The 24551-nt window shown below is 47.4% G+C and overlaps 1 protein-coding gene across 1 annotated transcript in view; it reads left to right on the top strand.

Annotated features, from left to right (window-relative positions):
* nkain1 (sodium/potassium transporting ATPase interacting 1) overlaps positions 1 to 24551 on the top strand; it is a 512964-nt gene that overhangs the window by 472601 nt on the left and 15812 nt on the right. Inside the window, exon 6 of the mRNA XM_078567413.1 lies at positions 21171 to 21252. Within this exon, the coding sequence (XP_078423539.1) occupies positions 21171 to 21252 (82 nt within the window). The remainder of the gene's footprint in view (positions 1 to 21170; positions 21253 to 24551) is intronic.

Raw genomic sequence — 24551 nt, 5'->3', positions numbered from 1 at the left:
AGTGTTGTTCCCAACCCTATCAGCTTCTCAATGGATGGGGTAGGTTAAAATTCCTTCCCAATTTCTAACACACAAGTAACACTGTAAGGCAACAATCCTCTCAAAAGCAATCAGAGAAAGAAATAATAATAAGTCTGAACCATTAAAGGTGCCAAACAACGTATGAACATACGAATTAGGGGCAGGAGTAGGCCACTCTGCCCCTCAAGCCTGCTCCGACATTCAATAGGATCGTGGCTGATCTGATTGTAACCTCATCTCCACATTTCCGCTTACCCCCAATAACCTTCCATCCCCTTGCTTATCAAGAATCTATCTAACTCTGCCTTTAAAATATTCAAAGATTCTGCTTCCACCACCTTTTGAGGAAGAGAATTCCAAAGACTCACGACCCTCTGACAGAAAAAATTTCTCCTCATCTCTGTCTTAAATGGGCAACCCCTTATTTTTAAACAGTGACCCCCTAGATCTAGATTCTCCCACAAGAGGAAATATCCTTTCCACATCCACCCTGTCAAGACCCCTCAGGATCTTATATGTTTCAATCAAGTCATCTTTTATTCTTCTTCACTCCAGTGGATACAAGCCTAACCTCATAAGACAACCCACCCATTCCAGGCATTAGTCTAGTAAACCTTCTCTGAACTGCTTCCAATGCATTTGCGTCCTTCCTTAAATAAGGAATTCCCCTCGCAGTAAACAATAACATTCTATTAGCTTTCCTAATTACTTGCTGTCCCTGCATACTAACCTTTTGCGATTCATGCACTAGGACACCCAGATCCCTCTGCAACTCAGAGCTCTGCAACCTCTCACCATTTAGATAATATGCTTCTTTTTTTTAAGATGGTTGCTGTTGTTGGAGACAGACTTTCAGAGCCTGTCAACAGAGTGTTACCTTTTTAATACAATGACTCCAATTGTGTCAACTGAAATGTTTCCACGGGATAGGAATGTAGAAGTAAAAGCAGCGGCAGTGTTGTGTTTTGCACTGAGTACAACTAACACATGCTTAATTGTAGGCAGCCGTTATTTAACCAGCTGTATTTACACCTCCCCGACAGAGAGGGCAGCAAAGAGGGAAATATAACAAAATGCTCAACTATTACCCATGGCCAGGATTTTCTAGTCGTCGGGTGGGCGTGGCAGGAGCAGGCAGGGGCGGTCGCAGAGTGACCGCCACCCGAAATTGGCTCTGCCCCGTGATTCCATGTGGGCAGGCCAATTAAGGTCTGGCGGGTGGGGGGGAGGAGGGAGAGCGGGCCTAGCGTGCAGTTTGCGCATGCACGCGGAAGAGCGCTCCAATCTCACTGAGGCACGGAGCTGCCTCAGGGAGATTGAAGTGCTTTTTAAATAAATAAAGACATGAAAAACTTAATGCAACATCTCCCCTCGTGACTGTGTCACAAGAGATGGAGCATTGTTTTTATTTTGAAAATAACGGTTTTATTTAATTGGCATTAGCTTTAGGAAACCTCACCTCGCCCGTGGATGAGGTTTCCTAAAAAAATGTAAAGGCCGCTTGGTCTTTTCGCCTGCCCGTCAACCGTAAGGTTGGATGGGCAGCATAAAATTCAACTTAATTACCTAGTTAATGGCCTTAATAGGCTTTTCAATTATTGGCGGGTGCGCAGTTGACCCCGGCGCGCGCCCACCGAACGAAATATTGCGTGAGTTTGCGATGACGTCAGGACGTACGCCCAACGTCATCGCGTATCATTTTACGTTCTGGCGTGTCAGACATGCGCCCGCACACCGAATGTAAAATTCTGTCCCATGTCACAGAATCTCAGAATTGTTACAGCGCCGAAAGAGGCCATTCAGCTCCCCCTGTCTGCACCGGCCCTTCAAATGAGCAATTCATCTCGTTACATTCCCCTGCCTTCTCCCCCCATAACCCTGCACATTCTTCCTTGTCAGATAACAATCTAATTCCCTTTTGAATGCCTCGATTGAACCTGCCTCCAACAAACTCTCAGGCAGCGCATTCCATATTCAAACCATTCGTTGCGTGAAAAATCTTTTCTCATATCGCTTTTGCTTCTTTTCCTAATTACTTTAACCCTGTGCCTTCTCATTCTTGATCATGTCACGAGTGGGAACAGTTTCTCCCTATCTACTCTGTCCAGGGCCTTCATGATTTTGAATACCTCAATCAAATCTCCTCTCGGCCTTCTCTTCTCCTAACTCCCTCCCCACTTAAAAAAAAAAGCAAGGTACACATTAAACTTTAAAATGGTATTTGCAGATAATTTCCCAGAATACAACATGACTAAACCAATATCAACAATACCTGAAATTCAAGAGGTTGGGTTGTAAATTTGTTTTACTGTAATCATAACTAAAACATATATGACCAGCATTTCCAAAGTAATTTACGTGTAAAAAAAATGTTTTTCCTTAACAGCAGTGTGTGTTTAACAAAAATATCATCATTTGACAAGAAATGATGAAAAGAACAACTTATTTCTTCCCTCGTCCTACTTACTTTTAATTAATCTATCTGGCACCTTTCTCTTTCTGTCTCAGCGCCTCCTTCCGTTATTGACATTGCTATCTCAACATCTCTGACTGTGTCAAACATGAATTTTCACTTTAGTTATTAACTCCACTTCATGGTTGGGACTGTGAAATAGATTGAATTGGCTTAATCAGAGAAGTTGACTCACTTTGCTCTATCAGTGGAATTCTGTAACACTGGAAAACTTTCACTTTCTTTCTGTCTTTCACGTTACACTGTGGAAGAAATTGGAGGTTTATCATGCTCTCTCCTTTCATCATATTTCCTCTTTCAAGCAAATGATCTACGTTGCCCTGGTGGAGCCTTTCTCCTATCTTCACGAGATGTGTGAAGATACCTAGTCTCTTTACAACTCCAGTCACATGCTTCTCTTTATCACCTCAGTTCACCACAAGCTTCGGATCAGGACTGAGCTCTCTAATTTTCATAAGATAAAAGCAAAAAGCTGCGGATGCTGGAAATCCAAAACAAAAACAAAAATACCTGGAAAAACTCAGCAGGTCTGGCAGCATCTGCGGAGATCCTCTCCGCAGATGCTGCCAGACCTGCTGAGTTTTTCCAGGTATTTTTGTTTTTGTCCCTAATTTTCATGCCTGGTGCATCATGACTCATCTTCACTTCGTCTTGCTTTTCTTTTGCTTTGCTATTGACATCAAACCCAACATTGTCCTAAAAGCAAGTTTAAATACTAACTCGTAAGGTGGGCAACTTTTTATAGTCTGTGAGGTTATTCTGTAAGAGAACAGAAAATTGTCTAGCCGGTGTTGAAGAGAAACATGTGAATTGATGCCTAGCTTGTCACTTAGCTGATACTCCTGCAAAGACCTCTTCACAATCTGCGCACTCCTTTCTGCAGCACCATTAAATGCTGGGTGAGATGATGGTATTAGAGTGTGTTTAACTCCATTCTTATTCAGAAAAGTTCAAACTCTTCTGGCATAAACTGCCGACCATTATCTGACACCAACACCTCTGGCAACCCATAAATTGCAAACCCAACTTCCCAAAACCTCAATAGTTTTTGCCGTTAAGGTACTGGGCGCAGAGTCCACGTTTGTCCACTCGCCAAAGCTATTGACCAAAACAAGGTAATCTTTCCTTTCCGCCTTAAAGAAATGGAGATGCACTCGTTCCCATGACTTTTTAAATTTGACCATGGAATGAAAGGAACCTTGGTTGGATCGTTTTTCATTCTGAGACATATTTCGCAACCTTTCACCTTACATAAAAGCTAAATACTGCGGACGCTGGAAATCTGAACTAAAGACAGAAAATACTGGAAAAGCTCAGCAGGTCTGGCAGCATCTGTGGAGAGAGAAGCAGAATTAGCTTTTCCAACCTGTATCGCTCTTCTTCAGACCTCTGAAGAAGTCATACGGACTTGAAACATTAACTCTACTTCTCTCTCCACAGATGCTTCCAGACCTGCTGAGTTTTTCCTAGCATTTCCTGTTTTTCACCTTCCTTATTGCCCTTGTCCTTTCTAATCTACCCAGCTCTTTGCTTTCTAACTTGGCATAAAGCACTGGCTGAGCCTTGCAAAATGCCGGCAGTGCATTGTCTTTCATTTTTACTTCAGCCTTGTGACACCTAGCTTTATCATTTGGTGGTCCTGGCTCAAAGACCACTTTCTGCTCTCGTAGCACTTACTCAATATCAGACATCGCTTATAGATTCCCACTGTGAATAACGTGGTCCAACTTAACCATTTCCTTCCTATCAGAGAGAATTTGTACCCTCCTATTACCACAAACAGCAAATAGTAGGATGTGTCACATATTCCACCCTAACACTAACTTCACCTGACACCAGAATACTGCTTTTGGAATAGTTAGCCAATCTCACAACGTTTGGTGTAAGAGAATGTGACTTGGCGACCTCTTGCACCATCCTTCTGAGATAACAGACACGCCTGCAGTTTGTATCAATGTTGAAAGTAAGTTGTGAACTTTCATTTCTACTGTGGGTGCTGGAATTTTATCTTCAGCCCTGTTGCTCTCATCTTCCATGTACTGTTTTCCTTGCTCCCTGACTGAGTACAACTTTTGACCTTCCTGTTCGAAAACATCGACTTCTGTTTTCACATCTATAGTATGCGCATTCGAGGATTTCCAGATTCCTGAAGTAGCTTTAGATCCACCACGACCTTGACCTGGTGCTTGGCTGTGACTTGATGCTTTACTGCAACCTTCAGCTTTACTGTTTCCTCTCCTCCTGCATGCCAGAACGATGTAACCGACTTCCCCACAGGCGAAGCACTTTTACTGGAAATGGGGGCATTTAGATGGTTGGCGGCTACCATGGCAATGGCGCCATCTACATTTCTGATCCTGAGACTATGAACTTGGCTGCCACGACCTGGATCTCGCTGAAATCTGATGGACCCAGCCCCCAACTGCCAATTCTGGAAAAGAACTCCCGTGCGATCAGAAATTGTCTCTTTTTGCCTTTTCCATGGCTGTGACCTCATCGCAGGCCTCCATCCATGTCAGCTTGTTCAAAAGCTTGACCTGAATTTTCTTGTTCTTTGGACCTCCCAAAAATATGCCTCTAAGATTGATTTCTACTTTCGGACCATTCCCGCAGTGACGAGAGAGTTTCTTTAATTCGAGAATGTAACGTGCAACAGCCTCACTTAGCAACTGCTTCCTTTCACAGAACGCATTTGTCAGTGCAATTTCATTCTTACTTGGGCCATAATTTGAGTCCAGAGTCTCATTAATTTCAGAATGGTTCATCGTACTGAGGTCTCACAGGCAACATTGTTTAGACACTATCTCAAAGCATTTGGCCGCATCACGGTGAAGAAAACATTTACTTTATCCTTAGCTATTTTATTCACTTCCAGCCAAATGTGCAACCTTCATTCATAATTACACCAGTCCTCTTTGTCAGGGTTGAATTTCCCTCATTGTCCCCAAATATGTCTTCTGTGCCATTTTGTTTCAACTGTGTACCGTGCTGACTCTCTGTGTACTTGAACATGATGTGCACATGGGGCAATCTTTCACATTACTCAACCTTCCTCAAATTCAACTTTAGAAATTCCAAAAAAGTGCGCCCCAATGTTCTTCAGTGCTTAACTTCTCAAATGAAATGTAAAAAAGAATTACATCACACTCTTGTCACCAGCTTCCTGTTGCAAATTGCACTGAGTGAGACTAACACATGCCCAACTTCAGGCAGCCATTATTGAACTCATTTTATTTACACCTCACCAGCAGAGAGGGCAAGATATAACAAAAGGCTCAATATATTACAAGAAGTTTAGAGGGTTAAATTATGAGAACAGAGTGTAAACTTGGCTTGTACTTGAGCATACATACATACAAATTAGGAGCAGGAGTGGACCATTGGCCCCTCGAGCCTGCCCTGCCATTCAGTAAGATCATGGCTGATCTGATTGTGACCTCATCTTCACATTGCATCTACCCACTATAACCTTTGACTCCCTTGGTAGTCAAGAATTTATCTAACTCTGCCTTAAAAATATTCAATGACCCAACCTCCACTGCTCTCTGGGGAAGAGAGTTCCAAAGATTCACGACCCTCTGAGAGAAAGAAAATTCTTCTCATCTCCGTCTTATCTGAGACACCCCTTATTTTTAAACTGTGTTCCCCCGAGTTCTAGTCTCTCCCACAAGGGGAAACATCCTTTCAGCATCCACCCTGTCAAGTCCCCTCAGGATCTTATGTGTTTCAATAAGATCACCTCTCATTCTTCTAAACTCCAATGGATACAGGCCCAGCCTGTCTAACCTTTCCTCATAAGATAACGCCCCCATCCCAGCTATTAATTGAGTGATTAATTGAGTGAACCTTCTCTGAACTACTTTTCATGCATTTATACCCTCGATACAGGAGCTTCAGCCTGGATTACATGCTCAAGCACCAGAATAAGACAAACCAACAACCTTCTGACACAGAGACAACTGAGCCACCCCAACATTTAAGCAGTGTTATTTCATGTCACCTAAGGCAGCTTTCTGATACTCTGTTATGAATGAAAATATGGTAACACGCAGGGAGATTTATTCCAGCATGTATCATTCAGTATGATAGATCCTTTATAAATACAAGCTACGGAGGTTGTGACAGATTTCAACATTTAAATGGCAAGACTATTTATTGAATTCTCTAAAGCAATTCTGAGAGATGTCACTGAATTCTCCCATTTCATATTTACCCTGGTTGGTGAATTGCCATCTCCCCTTCCCTGACCGCCTTAGGACAAATAGCCCAATTAATGAGATAAATCCATTTCTTCCACACACCTCTGTGCCCCACAATGTGCAGACATTAATTCTTGAGGTACTTTAAGGGTTATGATCACCAACAAGTGAAGTATCCTGACCTTCCCGCCCTAGCCCCACCGCTTTGATGCATCTGCGCTGTTTTTGGAATTAGTATTTGTAAGTTGCAACAATATCGTCTCTTGACACTTCCACTTGACAACACCCTGCATTTTCGTAGCACCTTAATGTAGTAAACCGATCCAAGGCATTCCACAGGAACGATTATCAAACACAGATTGACACTGAGCCACATAAGGAGATGTCAGGACATGTGACCCATAGGGCTTGGTCTTAAGGAGCACCTTAAATGAGGAGAGAGAGAGAGAGAAAAGGGGGTGGAGAGGCTTAAGGAGGGAATTCCAAGGAATAGGAACCAGGCCGCAATAACAATAAAATGTTGTAATGTCACATTGCTGCAGGTTAGTTTACTTTCTCTTCCAAAGGGCTGACATAGACACAATGGGCCAAATGGTCATCGTCTGTGCTCGATTATTCTTTGTTTCTGTCATAATTTGCGATGCAACCTGTCAAGGCAGGATAAAGAGATTGTAAAACTCCATCAGCAGGACATTAGTACAAGAGCGATCAGGCTGGTGCCTCTTCTCAGCACCTCCCTCGAGATTTGACTCTCTCCATTATGTGTTGGTGGTTAAAACTGGGCCGTATACTTAACGTCCGCTGATTAACCACCTTGGAAGACTCTGCCACTCCTGACAGCTGGTTACACAGAAGCAAGTGAGGAAGTCAAGGACAGGTTACTGGTCTGTCCTTTGATCGAAGAATTGTACATGCGGGGGGAGGGGGGTGAAACCAAGTCATGAAGAATAAAAATACATAGTACCACAAACTAGTGGAGTATCGAATATTTGTTAGATCTGCACACAATTTTAAATAATTGTGACACAGGGCGGAATCATCCCAGATTTGCACTAAGCGCAGTAACAGATGGGAAGAAGAACGTTTTACCCGCTGGCCGCAATGGTTTTTGCGCCATATTGTCCCAATCCCATCTCATTAATCATGCATTCCCAGGAAACATGCCGCTTCGCTGGTGGGCAGCCTCTGACTTGCCTGCCACGCCATCACCTCGCCGCTTCCTCATGCCGGGCGCCATATATTTAAAGTTCAGTCACGTGTCCACCTCCCAGTGTTTCCAGCCCAGGGCTGCTGCACAGAAGAGATGGCCCCAAAAGGCAAGAAGACTGCAGCCCTCCGATTCAGTGTCTCGTTCCTGGGACGCCTTCTGGACACCGTTGTGGCCTGCCGCGATGTCCTCCTGCCCCACTCTGGCTGCAGGAGGCCCATCAGTCTCACTGGGAGGCGGTGGCAGTGGTGGTCAGTGCCAACACTGCACAGAAGAGGTCAGCCATCCAGTGCAGAAAGAGGATGAATGATCTCATCTGTGCTTCTAGATAAGCCAACCATCTCATCGCTCTAAATTCACAAGCCCATCACACATTCACTGGCATCTCACTCACTGCCACCTCAAGGGACATCACCACTCACTCTCCAACACACACCCTCACATCTCCATCTGGCCTCATCTGCTCTGGAGACTGCCCCCTCAGCCCTCACCATCTTGAGGCCACTTGCACAGATCAACTTGCGTCCCCATGCACCCTTGGATACCCCCCTTCCCCTGTACAGCCCCTGTCCTGCAGCCTCTTCCCTTGCCTGAGGCCATTCCTTCCCCTTTCCCCAAGCAAGACCTAGCCCTGCAGCCATTGAAAAACCGCCCCTGCCTTACGGTTGGTCTGGTAGGTAGAGACCTGCCCATGAGCCCCGCTAAAAGTGATGTGGTGCTGCCTGCGAAGCCTGGCGCTGATGCCCGCAAGTGCTGCCCAAAGCAAGATAGGTAAACAAACCTCAAAGTCCCAAGCGAAGTGCAGCTCACCAGGTGCACGTCGCTTATGTTCCGTTGTGAAACCCGTCGGTGTACAATCGCACTGATGTGCCCGGATGATCCAACGTGGGGGGGATGATTCTGGCGGGCAGGATTTATGATATGCAGATGTTTTAGCAATGAAGTTCCTGATGTGCGACAATAGGAAACCAGGCCCACCATTGACAGATGGAGCGGACATTGCAAACTGGTTTCACGACATCGCGAAACCAATTTTTGGCCTTCCCGCCATATTATCCACTCATGCCCACCATGACGCCAATGCGTCATGGCGGGCATCAGCGGATAATATGACGGGAAGGCCAAAAAAAGTTCCGCCCATAGTTACGCCTGCAGCCCTGTGCAGATCGTGAAAGGTTTCGAACAATTGTATAATACTACATTTTTAAAATAATTAATTATATCATAACTTCCAATAAAGAAAGATTTGCACAACTTTTCACAACCTCGGGCGATCTCAAAGCACTTTACAACCATTCAAAGTACTTTTTGAAGTGTAGTCACTGTTGTAATGCAGGAAATTTGGCAGCCAATTTATGTACAGCAAGCTCCCACAAAACAACAATGTGAAAATCAGATAATCTGTTTTAACCATGTTGTCACTGCTGAATGATCTGTTTTTTGGGCGTGCCTGTGTATGTATGTGTACGTGTTTATATTTGTGTGTGTGTGTGCATGGTTATGCTTTTTGTGTTTGTGTATTTGGGTATGTCTTGGTGTATGTTTGTGTATATGTGCATGTGTGCATATGTGTCTATGTGCCTCTGTGTGTGCACACAAGTGATGCCAAACATACAGATCCTAGTCTTCAATCAGTTTGGAGCGATAGTGTTGGAATTCATCTTGAGAATTCATTCATTCACTTTTGTATGAGGAAATTATAAATGTCATTAAAGTGTGCAAATAATGAGAGAAAGAAATGATGTTCAAATACTACCTCATCACATCCCTCAGAAATGTTGCCAAGTGCTTCATGTTTGATGAAATTGTTTTTTGAAATAACCTTTGATGGCCAAGAAAACTGGTCAGAAATGTCATATTTTGAAGCCTCTTGTTACATAACTTTCCCTCTGTTCCTGCTCAAAGGTCAGTGATAGAACTAAGGATTTGCTCTGTTCTCAATATATAGACATCATCAGGGCAGCATTTCCAAAAATACAGAGCGATATTGTTATTCATTCTCAGGAGGTGGGCATCACTGGCAAGGCTGGCATCTATTGCCCTAGAAACCCTAAGAAGGTGCTGGGCCTTGTCCTTGGACTGTGTTTGTAGCAGCTTGATGCACCTGAGAGGGTGGCAAAGATTCAACGAGGTTGGTGTGGGACAGGGGTCAGAAATAGGCCCAGACCTGCCCTTTGCCCCCAGACTAGCCCTTCCTTAACAGGCCGTGACCGGCCTTTCCAGAAGGGACATTAGTGAAACATTTGGATCTTTTCTACAATCTGACAGTTTTCTGGTCACTCTTTTCGATACCAGCTTTTCATTTCCAGATTTTTCAAATCTAAATTCAAGTTCTCAAACCGCCATGGTGGGATTTGACCTCACTGGATTATTAATCGAGTAACACAGCAGCAAGATAATGTTCTCCTGGTTAGCAGCTGCAAAGGTGATGAAACCACCAATATTCCCTTGGATTGCCTCATTTTGTTAATGAAGCTGAGTGATGCGGAACTGCCTCTGGCCATTGTCAACAGAGAGATTATGGGATAAAACCTTTATTGAACGGGCATTGAACAGTGCCGCTCAGGGAGATCTCTGAATCGTGTCTGCTCCTTCCTCTGTGCCTCTTATATATCTTACTTTAATCCTGAATCAATATTACCTGTAACAATACGGTCAACATCCAGTGAAAACCAAGAATCCTCATATTTCTCTTGAAGGTTACTCCAGGATAAGGCTCTTGATCTTTCGAGTTTTCACATGGAAAGCATTGGCCTGTTATATGTATTTTTTTTAACTTTCTCTCTTGACCAGTTTTCTTCCCTCCTGAAGGGTGAAATCACAAGGTTCGTTGGGACACAGGGACAGAATATCCACCTTAGCCCAGCCACCCACAAAGAAACTTCATTCACCTGTGAAGTTGTTGACATCTTGGCCACCAAAGGATGTTCATAATGGCTGTTGATTAACCATGAACTCCGGTGCCTCACCCAGGCAGAGTGAGTGTCGGCATGGGATTTGTCCATGAGGTGCACACCACAGCCAACCTCACCCACATGTTATACACACGTGCACACCTGTGCTCGTGCTCACACATGGACTTGTACGCACGCGCTCTCATGCTTGCACACAAATTTGTGCTCACACATGCACTAATTCCCTCACGCTCACACTCGCACCCACCTGCGCTCACGCTCACCATCCAGCAGGATGAGGATTCATCAGGCCACAGTCAGGAACTTGAACCCCAGCTGATGTTTCTGCTCTCGCTTCAGGGATTCTGAGACAACCACTGGTGTCCCAACGAAACCAGCAGAGACTGGGAATCGAGAAAACAAACCCAGCAGAGACTGGGAATCGGCCCACCCAACCCCCTTACCCCCTAATACCCAATGCCACCCCTACAGCTACACACCCAATCTCCACCATGGGCAGACCTCAGGAGCCAGATGGAGGTTTTTAAAAGTAAACCTTTAACAATCTAATGCAGCTCTTACTCATACACACTTGATAGTGAAAGAACTCAAATTCATGTAACACATTCAAAGCTCTTAAATCCCCTCAAATGATTAATCTCCTATAAGAGCAAACAAATTTCTATTCAGACTCCACATCAAATCCTTTAATATCTTTAATGTCTTTAAACTGCCAATCAAACTGTGCACTCAGAACACCCTGCTGAGATAATGGTAGAGTTTGAAACTCAGCCAAGCATTCATAATGACTTATTACTAGTCCTTGGAAAATATCAACAAAGGCCTTTTATTGAAATTGCACAAATAGATGGTAATGTTTTTTCTAATGTACACCAGATTGCCTGTCAATCAAAGTAGTATAGCAGAGGGGTTTTTTTTTTTAACTCTCATTGACAGCTTCAGCCTGTTTGTTCATGTTGAAAGAGTGGGGAATTTTTTTTTAAAACTTCAGATCATTACACTTAAACAGAACCTATCCACCCTTCATGAGGGTTTACGTCTACTTCATCAGTTCATGACTCCCACACTGCGGGTGAAGGTACTTGGACCAGCCGAAATGGAGTCTGTTTGAACTCAGCAGTAAATTCATGTGGTACCTGCTGAGTCTGGGGTTTCCCTCCTGGCAAAAATTGGATCAGTTGGAAATGGGGACGGAACTTCAACATCTTGGACCTGCCTGCCGTTTTTAAAGGTCTGGGGAGTCTTGCCGACTCTGCGAAAATCCAGCCCTGAGAATCAAAGTTACATCTTTTCACAATTTATTTCAATCACCCTTTCTTCCAAAAAATATAATCATTTCACTGAAGTAGTAAGAGCGCAGAAGCTGTTCCTTCAGAACATTAAAAATGAATCCCATCTACACACAAATAGATGTTAATGAATATCTTTAAGGCGTGCAGATGGTCCAAGTACATGCCAGATCCTTCGCAGATTAGCTGCCTATTTGGAATTACTTACATATGTAGAAATAGGAAGCTGTGTTTCTTTGCTGTGAGATGCAGCAGCTGCTTTCTGTCAGCTCTGAGGCTCTGAGCTTTTGAACATTCTTCAAACAGAAGCATTGAACTTCCAGCTGAACCACCTTCAATGTGTCTACTTTGCTGTTTTATGAATATTCGTCCTGAATTATTAATATCTTCTGTCTGTGTGGGTGAACATGAAAGGTTCCATGCACCCCCCACCCCCCGCCCCCCCTCTGTTTGAGGATGAGCAGAGAATTCTCTCACTCTCCTGGCTAACATCTGTCTCACAACCTATATCACTAAAGCGGGTCAGATGAGTGTTTTCCTGGATTGCTGTTTGTGGGATCTTGCTGTGCACCAATTGGCTGCCCTGCTTACCCATATAACAACAGTGACCGGGCTTTGCAAAATTAATTGCTTGTCTGTAAAATGCATCAGGGCATTTAGGGACACAAAAGGCATTCTTGTAAAATGAATTGTTCCTCTCTCTCTCTCTCTCTCTCTCTCTCTTTCTATGGGCGGGATTTTATGCCGCGGGATTTTATGCCGCGGGATTTTACGGTCCCGCCGAAGTCAGTGGGCTTTTGAACGGCTCCCCGTATTTTACGGTCCCGTCCCCCCACTGCAACGGGGCCGAAAATTCCGCCCTCCACCTCTACCTCTCTTAAAAATCTCAAGAAGCTCTTTGTAGGCCTGGGATTTGGTTCCATTCCACAACTGTCCTTCAAACCCCTAATGGGTGAAGGCAGTTCCAGGTCTCCTAAAGTGATGGTGCCTAACAATAGAGACACTGTATACAAGCGGTGGTGTGATATTCCTATATTACAACAATGACAATACGTCAAAAGTACTTCATTGGCCGGAATTTTCCAGCCCCATTGGCGTCGGGTGACATGGCGGGCGGGCAGGGGGGTTGCCGGGGAATAATACGGCAAGGTGGCCAAAAATTGGTTTCACGCAGTCGCGAAAGCAGTTTGCGATGATCTGCTCCATCCGTCAATGGTGGGCCACATTTCCCCTTGCCACATGTCGGAGACCTCATTTCAATACTTTAGCATCTCATTATAAGCCCTGCCCGCCAGAATCATCCCCCCACGTTGGATCATCCGGGCACATCAGCGTGATTGTACGCGGGCGTGTTTCACAACTGTACATGAGCGACATACACCTGGTGAGCTGCATCTCGCTCAGGATTTCGAGGTTTGTTTGCCTATCTTGCTTCGGGCAGCACTCGCAGTCATCAGCGCCAGGCTTCACAGGCAGCGCCACATCACTTCTGGGAGGCTCACAGGCAGGAATCTACCTACCAGACCACCCGTAAGGCAGGGGCGGCTTTTCAACAGCTGCGGGGCTAGGGCTTGCTTGGGGAAGAGGCAGAAGTGGCCTCAGGTAAGGGAAGAGGCTGTAGGGCAGGGGCTGTACTGGGGAAGGTGGGGGTATCTCAGGGTGTGCATGGGGGCACATGTTGATCTGTGCAAGTGACCTCAAGATGGTGAGGGCTGAGGAAGCAGTCTCCAGAGGAGATGTGAGGGTGTGTGTGTGAGAGAGTGAGTGGTGATGTCCCTTGAGCTGGCAGTGAGTGAGATGCCAGTGAATGTGTGATGGGCTTGTGAGTGTGTGAGTTTAGAGGGATGAGATGGTTGCCTTGCCCTGGCAGCACAAATAAGATCTTTCATCCATTTTCTGCACTGGATAGCCAGCCTCTTGTGTGCAGCTTTGGCACTGACCCCCCTCTGCCATCGCTTCCCAAGCCGGAGCGGTGAGACTGATGGGCCTTCTGTGGTAGAGGACATCACAGCTGGCATCCATGGCATCCAGAAGGATGTACCCACTGTATTTATATGGTTAGTCCAGTTCAATTTCTGGTCAATGGTAACCCCCAGGATGTTGATAGTAGGGGATTCAGTGATGGTAATGCCATTAAACGTCAAGAGGCGATGGTTATATTCTCTCATGTTGGAGATGGTCATTTCTGTGGGGTGGGGTGTGGTTGAGTGGGTGTGTATGTGTGTGAGTGAGTGTGTATGTGGGTGGGCAGGGGTGTGGGTGGGTGTGTGTGTGGGTGGGGATATGTGTGTGTGTGGGTGGAGGTGTGGATGTGTGTGGGTGGGTGTGTGTGTGTGGGCGGGTGTATGTGTGGGCAGGTGTGTGTGTGTGTGTGTGTGGGCGGGTGTGTGTGTGGGCGGGTCTGTGTGTGTGTGTGTGTGTGTGTGTGGGCGGGTCTGTGTGTGTGGGTGGGTGTGTGGGCAGGTGGGTGTGTGTGTGTGTGTGTGTGTGGGCGGGTGTGTGTGTGTGGGCGGGTCTGTGTGTGTGGGCGGGTGTGTGTGTGGGCGGGTGTGTGTGTGTGGGTGGGTGTGTGGGCAGGTGGGTGTGTGTATGTGTGTGTGTGGGCGGGTGTGTGTGTGTGTGTGTGTGTGGGCGGGTGTGTGTGTGTGGGCGGGTGTGTGTGTGGGCGGGTGTGTGTGTGTGGGTGGGTGTGTGTGTGTGGGCGGGTGTGTGTGTGTGGGTGGGTGTGTGTGTGTGGGCGGGTGTGTGTGTGTGGGCGGGTGTGTGTGTGTGGGCGGGTGTGTGTGCGGGCGGGTGTGTGTGTGTGGGCGGGTGTGTGTGTGGGCGGGTGTGTGTGTGTGGGTGGGTGTGTGGGCAGGTGGGTGTGTGTGTGTGTGTGTGTGTGTGGGCGGGTGTGTGTGTGTGGGCGGGTGTGTGTGTGGACGGGTCTGTGTGTGTGGGTGGGTGTGTGTGTGGGCGGGTGTGTGTGTGTGGGCGGGTGTGTGTGTGTGGGCGGGTGTGTGTGTGGGCGGGTGTGTGTGTGTGGGCGGGTGTGTGTGTGGACGGGTCTGTGTGTGTGGGTGGGTGTGTGTGTGGGCGGGTGTGTGTGTGTGGGCGGGTCTGTGTGTGTGGGCGGGTGTGTGTGTGGGCGGGTGTGTGTGTGGGCGGGTGTGTGTGTGTGGGTGGGTGTGTGTGTGGGCGGGTGTGTGTGTGTGGGCGGGTGTGTGTGTGTGGGCGGGTGTGTGTGTGGGCGGGTGTGTGTGTGTGGGTGGGTGTGTGTGTGGGCGGGTGTGTGTGTGTGGGCGGGTCTGTGTGTGTGGGCGGGTGTGTGTGTGGGCGGGTGTGTGTGTGGGCAGGTGTGTGTGTGTGGGCGGGTCTGTGTGTGTGGGCGGGTGTGTGTGTGTGTGGGCGGGTGTGTGTGTGTGGGTGGGTGTGTGTGTGTGGGCGGGTGTGTGTGTGTGGGTGGGTGTGTGTGTGTGGGCGGGTGTGTGTGTGGACGGGTCTGTGTGTGTGGGTGGGTGTGTGTGTGTGGGCGGGTGTGTGTGTGTGTGGATGGGTGTGTGTGTGTGGGCGGGTGTGTGTGTGTGGGCGGGTGTGTGTGTGTGGGTGGGTGTGTGGGCGGGTGTGTGTGTGGACGGGTGTGTGTGTGGGCGGGTGTGTGTGTGTGGGTGGGTGTGTGTGTGTGGGCGGGTGTGTGTGTGTGGGCGGGTGTGTGTGTGTGGGCGGGTGTGTGTGTGGGTGGGTGTGTGTGTGGGTGGGTGTGTGGGCGGGTGTGTGTGTGGGCGGGTGTGTGTGTGTGGGTGGGTGTGTGTGTGTGGGTGGGTGTGTGTGTGTGGGCGGGTGTGTGTGTGGGTGGGTGTGTGTGTGGACGGGTCTGTCTGTGTGTGTAGGCGGGTCTGTGTGTGTGGGCGGGTGGGTGTGTGTGTGTATGTGTGTGTGTGTGTGTGTGTGTGTGTGTGGGTGTGTGTGTGTGTGTGTATGTGTGTGTGTGTGGGCGGGTGTGTGTGTGTGGGCGGGTGTGTGTGTGTGGGTGGGTGTGTGGGCGGGTGTGTGTGTGGACGGGTCTGTCTGTGTGTGTAGGCGGGTCTGTGTGTGTGGGCGGGTGGGTGTGTGTGTGTATGTGTGTGTGTGTGTGTGTGTGTGTGGGTGTGTGTGTGTGTGTGTATGTGTGTGTGTGTGTGTATGGGTGGGTGTTCTTCCCACATTGGCTCAGAAATCCAGGGCACGCTTTAAGTCTGACCTTTCCTGGAGTTTTGGTGAGATTGAGCAGGAAATCATCCCGAGCTAAAAGACAAAATCCAAAACTGGCTGACAGCACCATTTTAAATTTAAATTTTAAAATTGACAAGGCTGTAGGAAAGGAAGGAGATTAATTGGATAACTCTACCAAAGAGCTGGCACAGGCAGGATGGGCTGATTGGCCTCCTTCTGTATTGTTTTATGATTCTGTAACTCTGTGACCTCAAATATAAAATGCTTGTTTTCAAATCCTTCCATGGTCTTGCCTTTCTCACTCTCCCTCTAATCTCCTCCACTCCTTCAACCTCCCCCCCAACACCGAGATTTCTGATTTCCTCTAATTTATGACCTCTTGTACATCCAGATTTTAATCACTCCACTACTGATGGCTGTGCCTTCACCTATTTAGGCCCTAAACTCTGGAATACCCTCCCTACCCCTCTGTCCTTCTGATACAATCGCTACCTCTATGACCAAGCATTAGGTCACCCGTCCTAAGATCCCTTCTTGCAGTGCCCTGTTATATTGTTTTCTAGCGCTCTTGGGAAATGCTGGGAGATGTTTCCCCATTCTAAAGATGCTATGTAAATGCAAGTTGTTGTTGTTGTTGTGACAAAACCGGCCTGTTGATAAGTCAAGCAACCCAGGTTAACAGGAGATGCAGTCCAGCAAGGAGGTAACATTGCTCAGTCCAGGAAAATCAGGCAATGCCAATTTACAATGCCCTGTAAAATACCTGACCCTCACATTGAAAGACAATTCCCCAGGCACTTTCCACTCAGTGGGCAGCCCCTGAATTAAATAAGTGAGATTTACAAAACTGTCTGAACGGTTCACTGTCAGCCAGTAACCTGGCAACATTTATAGCCAAGTCCTCTCTTCAGACAACCTGGACTGGATAAGCAGGTGTAAGACACTCTGCCGCGCTCAGTAGCTAAATGTGCAGGAACTGTGAGTGTAAAAAACCACTTCAACTCAGCCAAAAGCAAAAACACATCGAGTGCCCGAGGGCTTGGAACTCTAATCAAGAAGAGAAAAAAATCTTTTCGAACTTAACAGATCAGAGAATCACACAGCACAATGGAAGACCATTCAGCCTACTGTCCCTGTGCCAGCCCTTTGAAAGAGTTGCCCAATGAATTCCACTCCCCTGCTCTTTCTCCATAGCCGTGCATTATTATTTCCTTTTCGCATTAATGGCCAATTTCCTTTGGCAAGTTCATATTCAATCACCACCACCCTTCCGATCAGTGCATTCCGGATCACAACACCTCAAGTGTAAAATGTTCCTCCTCATTCCCCCCCTCCCAAACATCATGCCAATCTTTTTTTTCAATTAGTAAACGCTGGCTATGCCCCTGTTGCTAGTGGAAACATTTTCTCCTCATTTTCTCTGTCGAAACCCATCATAATTTTGGACACCTCCATCCAATCTCCCAGTAACCTTGTTAACTCATCCCAAGCTGGTTGGTGAAGTATGAAACTACACAGTAATACTTCTCCTGATAATAAGTATATTCACAGAACACAGAATTACATATGTCTGCTTTCTAGCTACAATCCCCATGTTCCAGCAGTCTCCCTTTATAAGTGCTGCAGGTACTTAATTTAAAAATGCCCTTTAGCTCTGCATCTCAACAATATAATTAACATTTTATTATCAAACCTTCTCTGCTCCAAAAAGAAACAACCTCGGCTTCTCTACACAGCTGAAGCCCTTCATCCTTGATGCCATTCTGGTAAATCTCTTCCCCGCCCTCTCTAAGGTCCTTGACATCCTTCCTCAAGACGAAAAGAACGAAATTCCTGCTCTGCAATAGAGACAGAGAGAAAGCCGGCTGAATGCCTTTTGGGATATGTTAAGTGGTGTTAAAAATAAAATTCATTAAAGATCCCATTGCCCTTTTTTTGTGTGGGGGGAATGCCATTGTGTACCAACCAAGGAGATGTTCCACTCCCACAGCTCGTATCACGGCCTCAACAGCTGCCTCCTTAAAGTTGACTATTCAACCTTGCTGCTGTGCTATCATATCAACGGGGAAAATGAAACCACATTCCAAAATATTTCAGTTGCCAAATGGCCCTTTTTTTCCTGAAACGATGCTGCGGTTCTTTAAAGAGCTGCAGCAGCCCCAGGCTTTCCACCCTAAATCTTCAGGTTCTCACTGCCAATCGTCCGGTCTCTCCTGGGCTGTTCAAGAGAGGCACTGAGCGAAAGGGAGGCCCCTCACCTGTACGCATGTCAGGAGAATCCAAAAACCACCTCACCCAGGCCTCATCTTGGCATTCCCTGTTTCATTAAGCTCTACCTACAGAAAGAGTGTGCATTTCTACAGTGCACTCTGAAGTCTTCAGAACATCCCAAAGCCCTTTTGCAAACAGGGAATCACTCTCAAAGTGTCATTGTTATGCAGTCAATTGCAGCAGCCAATTTGTGCACAGCAAGATCTCACAAACTGCAAATGAATGATTATCTAATTAATGTGCTATTGGTGTTGTTTGAGGTCAATGGAAATGTGTAGTGGTTATGTTACAGGACTAGTAATTTTTAAAAATGGCTCAGGCTAACTATGTAATGAATCCCATCGAGGCAGCTGGAGAAATCTGGAAATTAAAAGCTGGTATCAGTATAAGTGAGCATAACGTTGTCAGAGTGTTGTAAAAGTCCAACTGGTTCACTAACGTCCGCAAGGGAACACCCCATTGTTACCCTGCCTGGCCTATAAGTGACTCCAACCCACACCGAGACAGTTTTTGTTTATTCACTTATTCATTACAGGATGTGGGCATCGCTGACTAGGCCAGCATTTATTGCCCATCCTTAATTGCCCATGGGAAGGTGGTAGTGAGCCGCTTTCTTCAACTGTTGCAGTCCATGTGGTGTAGGTACACCCACAGTGCTGTTAGGAAGGGGGTTCCAGGATTTTGACCCAGTGACATTGAAGGAACAGCGATATATTTCCAAGCCAGGATGGTGAGTGGCTTGGAGGGGAACTTGCAGGTGGTGGTGTTCCCATCTATCTGCTGCCCTTGTCCTTCTAGGTGGTAGAGGTCACGGTTTTGGAAGGTGCTATCGAAGGAGCCTTGGTGAGTCGCTGTAGTGCATCTTGTAGATGGTACACACTGCTGCTGCGGTGCAACGGTGGTGGAGGGAGTGAATGTTTGTGGATGGGGTGCCAATCAAGCGGACTGCTTTGTCCCGGATGGTGGCGAGCTTCTTGAGTGTCGTTGGGGCTGCACTCATCCAGGCAAATGGAGAGTATTCCATCACACCTGTGACTTGTGCCTTCTAGATGGTGGACAGACTTTAGGGAGTCAGGAGATGAGTTATTCAGTGCAGAATTCCTGGCCTCTGACCTGCTTTTGTAGCCACAGTATGTAAATGGCTGATTCAGTTCAGTTTCTGGTCAATGGTAACCCTCAGGGTGTTGATAGTGGAGGGTTCAGCAGTGGTAATGCCATTGAATGTCAAGGGGCGATGGTTAGATTTTCTCTTGTTGGAGATGGCCATTGCCCGGAACTTGTGTGGTGTTAATGTCACTTGCCACTTATCAGCCCAAGCCTAAATATTGTCCAGATCTTGCTGCACATAGACACAGACTGCTTCAGTGTCTGAGGAGTCGTGAATAGTGCTGAACATTGTGCAATCATCTGCGAACATCCCCACTTCTGACATTATAATAGAGGGAAGGTCATTGATGAAGCAGCTGAAGATAGTTGGGTCTAGGACATTACCCTGAGGAACTCCTGCAGTGATGTCCCGGGACTAAGGTGATTGACCTCCAACAACCACAACCATCTTCCTTTGTGCAAAGTATGATTCCAACCAGTGGAGTGTTTTCCCCCTGCTTTCCATTAATTTCAGTTTTGCCAGGGCTCCTTGATGCCACACTCAGTCAAATGTTGCCTTGATGTCAAGGGCAGTCACTCTCACCTCACCTCTTGAGTTCAGCCCTTTGGTCCATGTTTGGACCAGGGCTGTATGAGGACAGGAGCTGAGTGACCCTGGCGGAACCCAAACTGAGCCTTAGTGAACAGATTATTGCTGAACAAGTGCCGCTTGATAGCATTGATGATGACTCCTTCCGTCACTTTACTGATGATTGAGAGTAGACAGATGGGGAAGTAATTGGCTGGGTTGGATTTGTCCTGCTTTTAGTGGATAGGACATACCTGGGCAATTACCCACATTGTCAGGTAAATGCCAGCTGTTGTAGCTGTACTGAAATGGCTTGACTAGGGACGCGACAAGTTCTGGAGCACAAGTCTTCAGTACTATTGCCAGAATGTTGTCCATAGTTGACTCTTACTGCCCTCTGCAGTGGCCTAGCGAGACCCTCAGTTGTATCAGAGTGCTACAACACTGAGGTTAAAGAAGAAGGCTCACACCCACCTTCATGAGGAACCAGTGATGGACAGCAAATGCTGGCCTTGCTCTCAGTCATCACATCCCGGAAAGAATTAGGTTTCTAATTGTCTCTTTGGGAAAGGTATATGGTGAAAGAAAGAACGAACTTGCATTTATATAGCACCGTTCCTGGCTTAAGGACATCTCAAAGCAATTTACAGCCTAGGAAACGCTTTTTGAAATGTACTGTTATAATGCAGGGCAAAGTGACAGCTCATTCGTGCACAGCAAGATCCCACAGACAACAATGGGATAATGAGCAAATAATTTAATTTTTGAAAAAGGGGATTGGTTGGAGGTGTGAGGGGGGGTGGTGGAAAAAGTGAAAATTTACAAGATGCCATTGAAAGATACAAAGGACAATGTCTCTCGTCACAACACTCTGAAAATTATTAATTCATCACAATGCAAAATACTAATTGTTTCTCCTGTGTTTTCAGTTGATTTCATTGGAGGATTTGATTCCTATGGCTATCAGGCCCCTCAGAAGACCTCTCCTTTACAGTTGCAGCCTCTGTACACGTAAGTGCTTTACACAAAGAGACAGGGAATGTCCAACATTTCCCCCACTGATTCAGTCAAATTTGCTGTCTTGCTTTCCCTTCCCACCATTTCATTTCAGCGCTAAAGCCTTTCTCCTATACTCCGGGGAGTGTTGGCCAATGGTAATAATCCATATTTTACTTTTAATGCCTGGTCCGTGAGAACATCTTTCACTTTATTACTGTCTCCGCTGTGGTAGCTACCTGCTAATTGGCATTCACAGGGGAAAAGAGAAAGATCAGAACTGGTGGAACTTTGAATATCAGAAACACAAGTGAAAGCAGAAAGCGGTGTCGGTAGCTATTCTGCTCACCTCTGCTGTGGATGATGAAATCAGTGTTGTAAATGTTCAAACGTTACACTCACATTGCCAAGTAACTGGGGCCTACACACCCTCCCCCCCCCCACCCCACCCCACCAATCACCTCTGACAGGTCGATGAGGAAATCATCCTTCAATCCCTTACAGAACAAGTAGATTCCATGTTCAGTCCTCAGACCATGCAATGGTGGGGTTCAGGGACTGTGCGATGGTGGGGTTCAGGGACTGTGAAATGGTGGGGTTCAGGGACTGTGCAATGGTGGGGTTCAGGGACTGTGCAATGGTGGGGTTCAGGGACTGTGCAATGGTGGGGTTCAGGGACTGTGCAATGGTGGGGTTCAGGGACTGTGCAATGGTGGGGTTCAGGGACTGTGCAATGGTGGGGTTCAGGGACTGTGCAATGCTGGGGTTCAGGGACTGTGCAATGGTGGGGTTCAGGGACTGTGCGATGGTGGGGTTCAGGGACTGTGCAATGGTGGGGTTCAGGGACTGTGCAATGCTGGGGTTCAGGGACTGTGCGATGGTGGGGTTCAGGGACTATACAATGGTGGGGTTCAGGGACCCTGAAATGGTGGGGTTCAGGGACTGTGCAATGGTGGGGTTCAGGGACTGTGCAATGGTGGGGTTCAGGGACTGTGCGATAGTGGGGTTCAGGGACTGTGCGATGGTGGGGTTCAGGGACTGTGCAATGGTGGGGTTCAGGGACCGTGCAATGGTGGGGTTCAGGGACCGTGCAATGGTGGGGTTCAGGGACCGTGCAATGGTGGGGTTCAGGGACCGTGCAATGGTGGGGTTCAGGGACCGTGCAATGGTGGGGTTCAGGGACCGTGCAATGGTGGGGTTCAGGGACCGTGCAATGGTGGGGTTCAGGGACTGTGCGATGGTGGGGTTCAGGGACTGTGCGATGGTGGGGTTCAGGGACTGTGCGATGGTGGGGTTCAGGGACTGTGCGATGGTGGGGTTCAGGGACCATGCAATGGTGGTGTTCAGGGACTGTGCGATGGTGGGGTTCAGGGACTGTGCAATGGTGGTGTTCAGGGACTGTGCGATGGTGGGGTTCAGGGACTGTGCGATGGTGGGGTTCAGGGACTGTGCAATGGTGGAGTTCAGGGACCCTGAAATGGTAGGGTTCAGGGACCGTGCAATGGTGGGGTTCAGGGACTGTGCAATGGTGGGGTTCAGGGACTGTGCAATAGTGGGGTTCAGGGACTGTGCGATGGTGGGGTTCAGGGACTGTGCAATGGTGGGGTTCAGGGACTGTGCAATGGTGGGGTTCAGGGACTGTGCGATGGTGGGGTTCAGGGACTGTGCGATGGTGGGGTTCAGGTTGCCAGAATTTGTGTCGCCATGGCAATGATTGTTCAAGGGAGACACCCAGCAAGATGGGGGTTACCCCTCGCCCGGGCACATGTTGGGGTTGGGGTTGCCAACCATGAAGGGTTGCCCTGGGATCCCTGGGAGAATGAAAAAATCCCAGACGCTGCCACAAGCAACCTGAAAGAAAGGCCCTAAGAATTTTTAAAGAATAACTGCGCGTTTCATGAAAATTCCCAGAAACATTTTAATTTATGACATTGAATCTACAGCCCAGAAAAAGACCATTCGGCCCAACTGGTCCCTGCTGGCATTTACCCTCCACTGAGCCTTCTCCCACCCTAATCCACCTGACCCTAGCAGCAGATCCTTTGATTCTTTTCTTCCCCATGAGCTAATCCAGCTTCTCCTCAAATGCATTCCCTGCTCTTTCCCACAGGCCCTGCAATTTTTTTTCCCTTTCATGTATTCACCCAACTCCCTTTTGACAAGGGAAGCTGAGGCAGAGAAAGTAGGCGCCCACCAGAGTGATGGCCTGTCAAGCTGGGCTCCAGCACGAATCAGACCATTCGGAAAAGAAGAGGGTGGACAAATGCTCGGATGTAATAGAGTCCAGTGATTTCTGAATTAATGACCGCAATGTGTCATTTAAGGCCTTGCCTTACTTTTCAATTTTAACTTCAACATTTTTGTTCATCCTTCGAACCATATCTCGTATCTCCTCCCCTCCAGCCCCCACCATTAGCCTCCCCCAACCCCCCCACCGTCTTCCTTATCCAGGCGAGTTATCCTTGCAAATTGCTCTGCTTCAGAAAGAAATTGGTTTAGCCTGTCCGAGTCACCTTCACCTGTGATATGGTTTAATTGAGTGGTCCTGTTTGAAGTTATAGTCCCCAGTGGTGCACACGAGCCTGAAGATGACCTTGACTGCGAGGGCGCTGAACTCAAGTGCGCTGAACTCCTCGAGTGCGCTGAACTCCTCGAGTGTGCTGACCATGGACCAAACCCACTTGGCCAGCCTCGAACGCCACTTCATTCGCTTCCTTGCCCGTCCGTTTAGTAAACTAGGCCCCAGAAGATCCAGGGGTTTGACAAAACTAGGAGCCGTGCAAAAGAAAGAAGGGTCAGGATGAAATGAGCTTCACGTCATTAGAAATTCAAGGCCATCAGTTGAAAGCGGGGCGAGGGGAGTGGGGTCTGATGGGGGGAGGAGTGTTGTGTGGCAGTGGGCTGCCAAGGATTGCGGGGGTGGGGGTGGGGGGGGGTGCAGTTGTGGTGTGAGGTGATGGAGGGATGAAGAGAAAAAAGGCCCTGGATTGAAAAAAAGTATCTGTCAGTCAGCTTTTGAAGAAAGTAATTAATTTTCTACCATAAATATGGAGCTTTGACAGCCTGTATGAGAACCTAAGTTACAGAACAAGGATTAGGCCCTTCAGCTCCCGAGACTGTTCAGTCACTGAACTGTCACTCACAGGCGGTGAGTCGTTTTAAATATTTTAAATTCCAGTCATAAGCTCCTCGCGTCAGTAAAGTTGACCGGGGAAGGTGCACAGAAGGCCTAAGATCACACTGTGTTAAGAAGACTGGTCACAGCTGGGAAGACAGTTGCCAGGGGCAAGGGGACAGGTGTGTGGGTGCACCAC

This window comes from Cetorhinus maximus, chromosome 21, assembly GCF_964194155.1.
Source record: "Cetorhinus maximus chromosome 21, sCetMax3.hap1.1, whole genome shotgun sequence".
In the NCBI taxonomy this organism is placed as follows: Eukaryota; Metazoa; Chordata; class Chondrichthyes; order Lamniformes; family Cetorhinidae; genus Cetorhinus; species Cetorhinus maximus.
The sequence above is the reverse complement of the archived record's forward strand: the minus strand, read 5'-3'. Positions and strand labels throughout refer to the sequence as shown.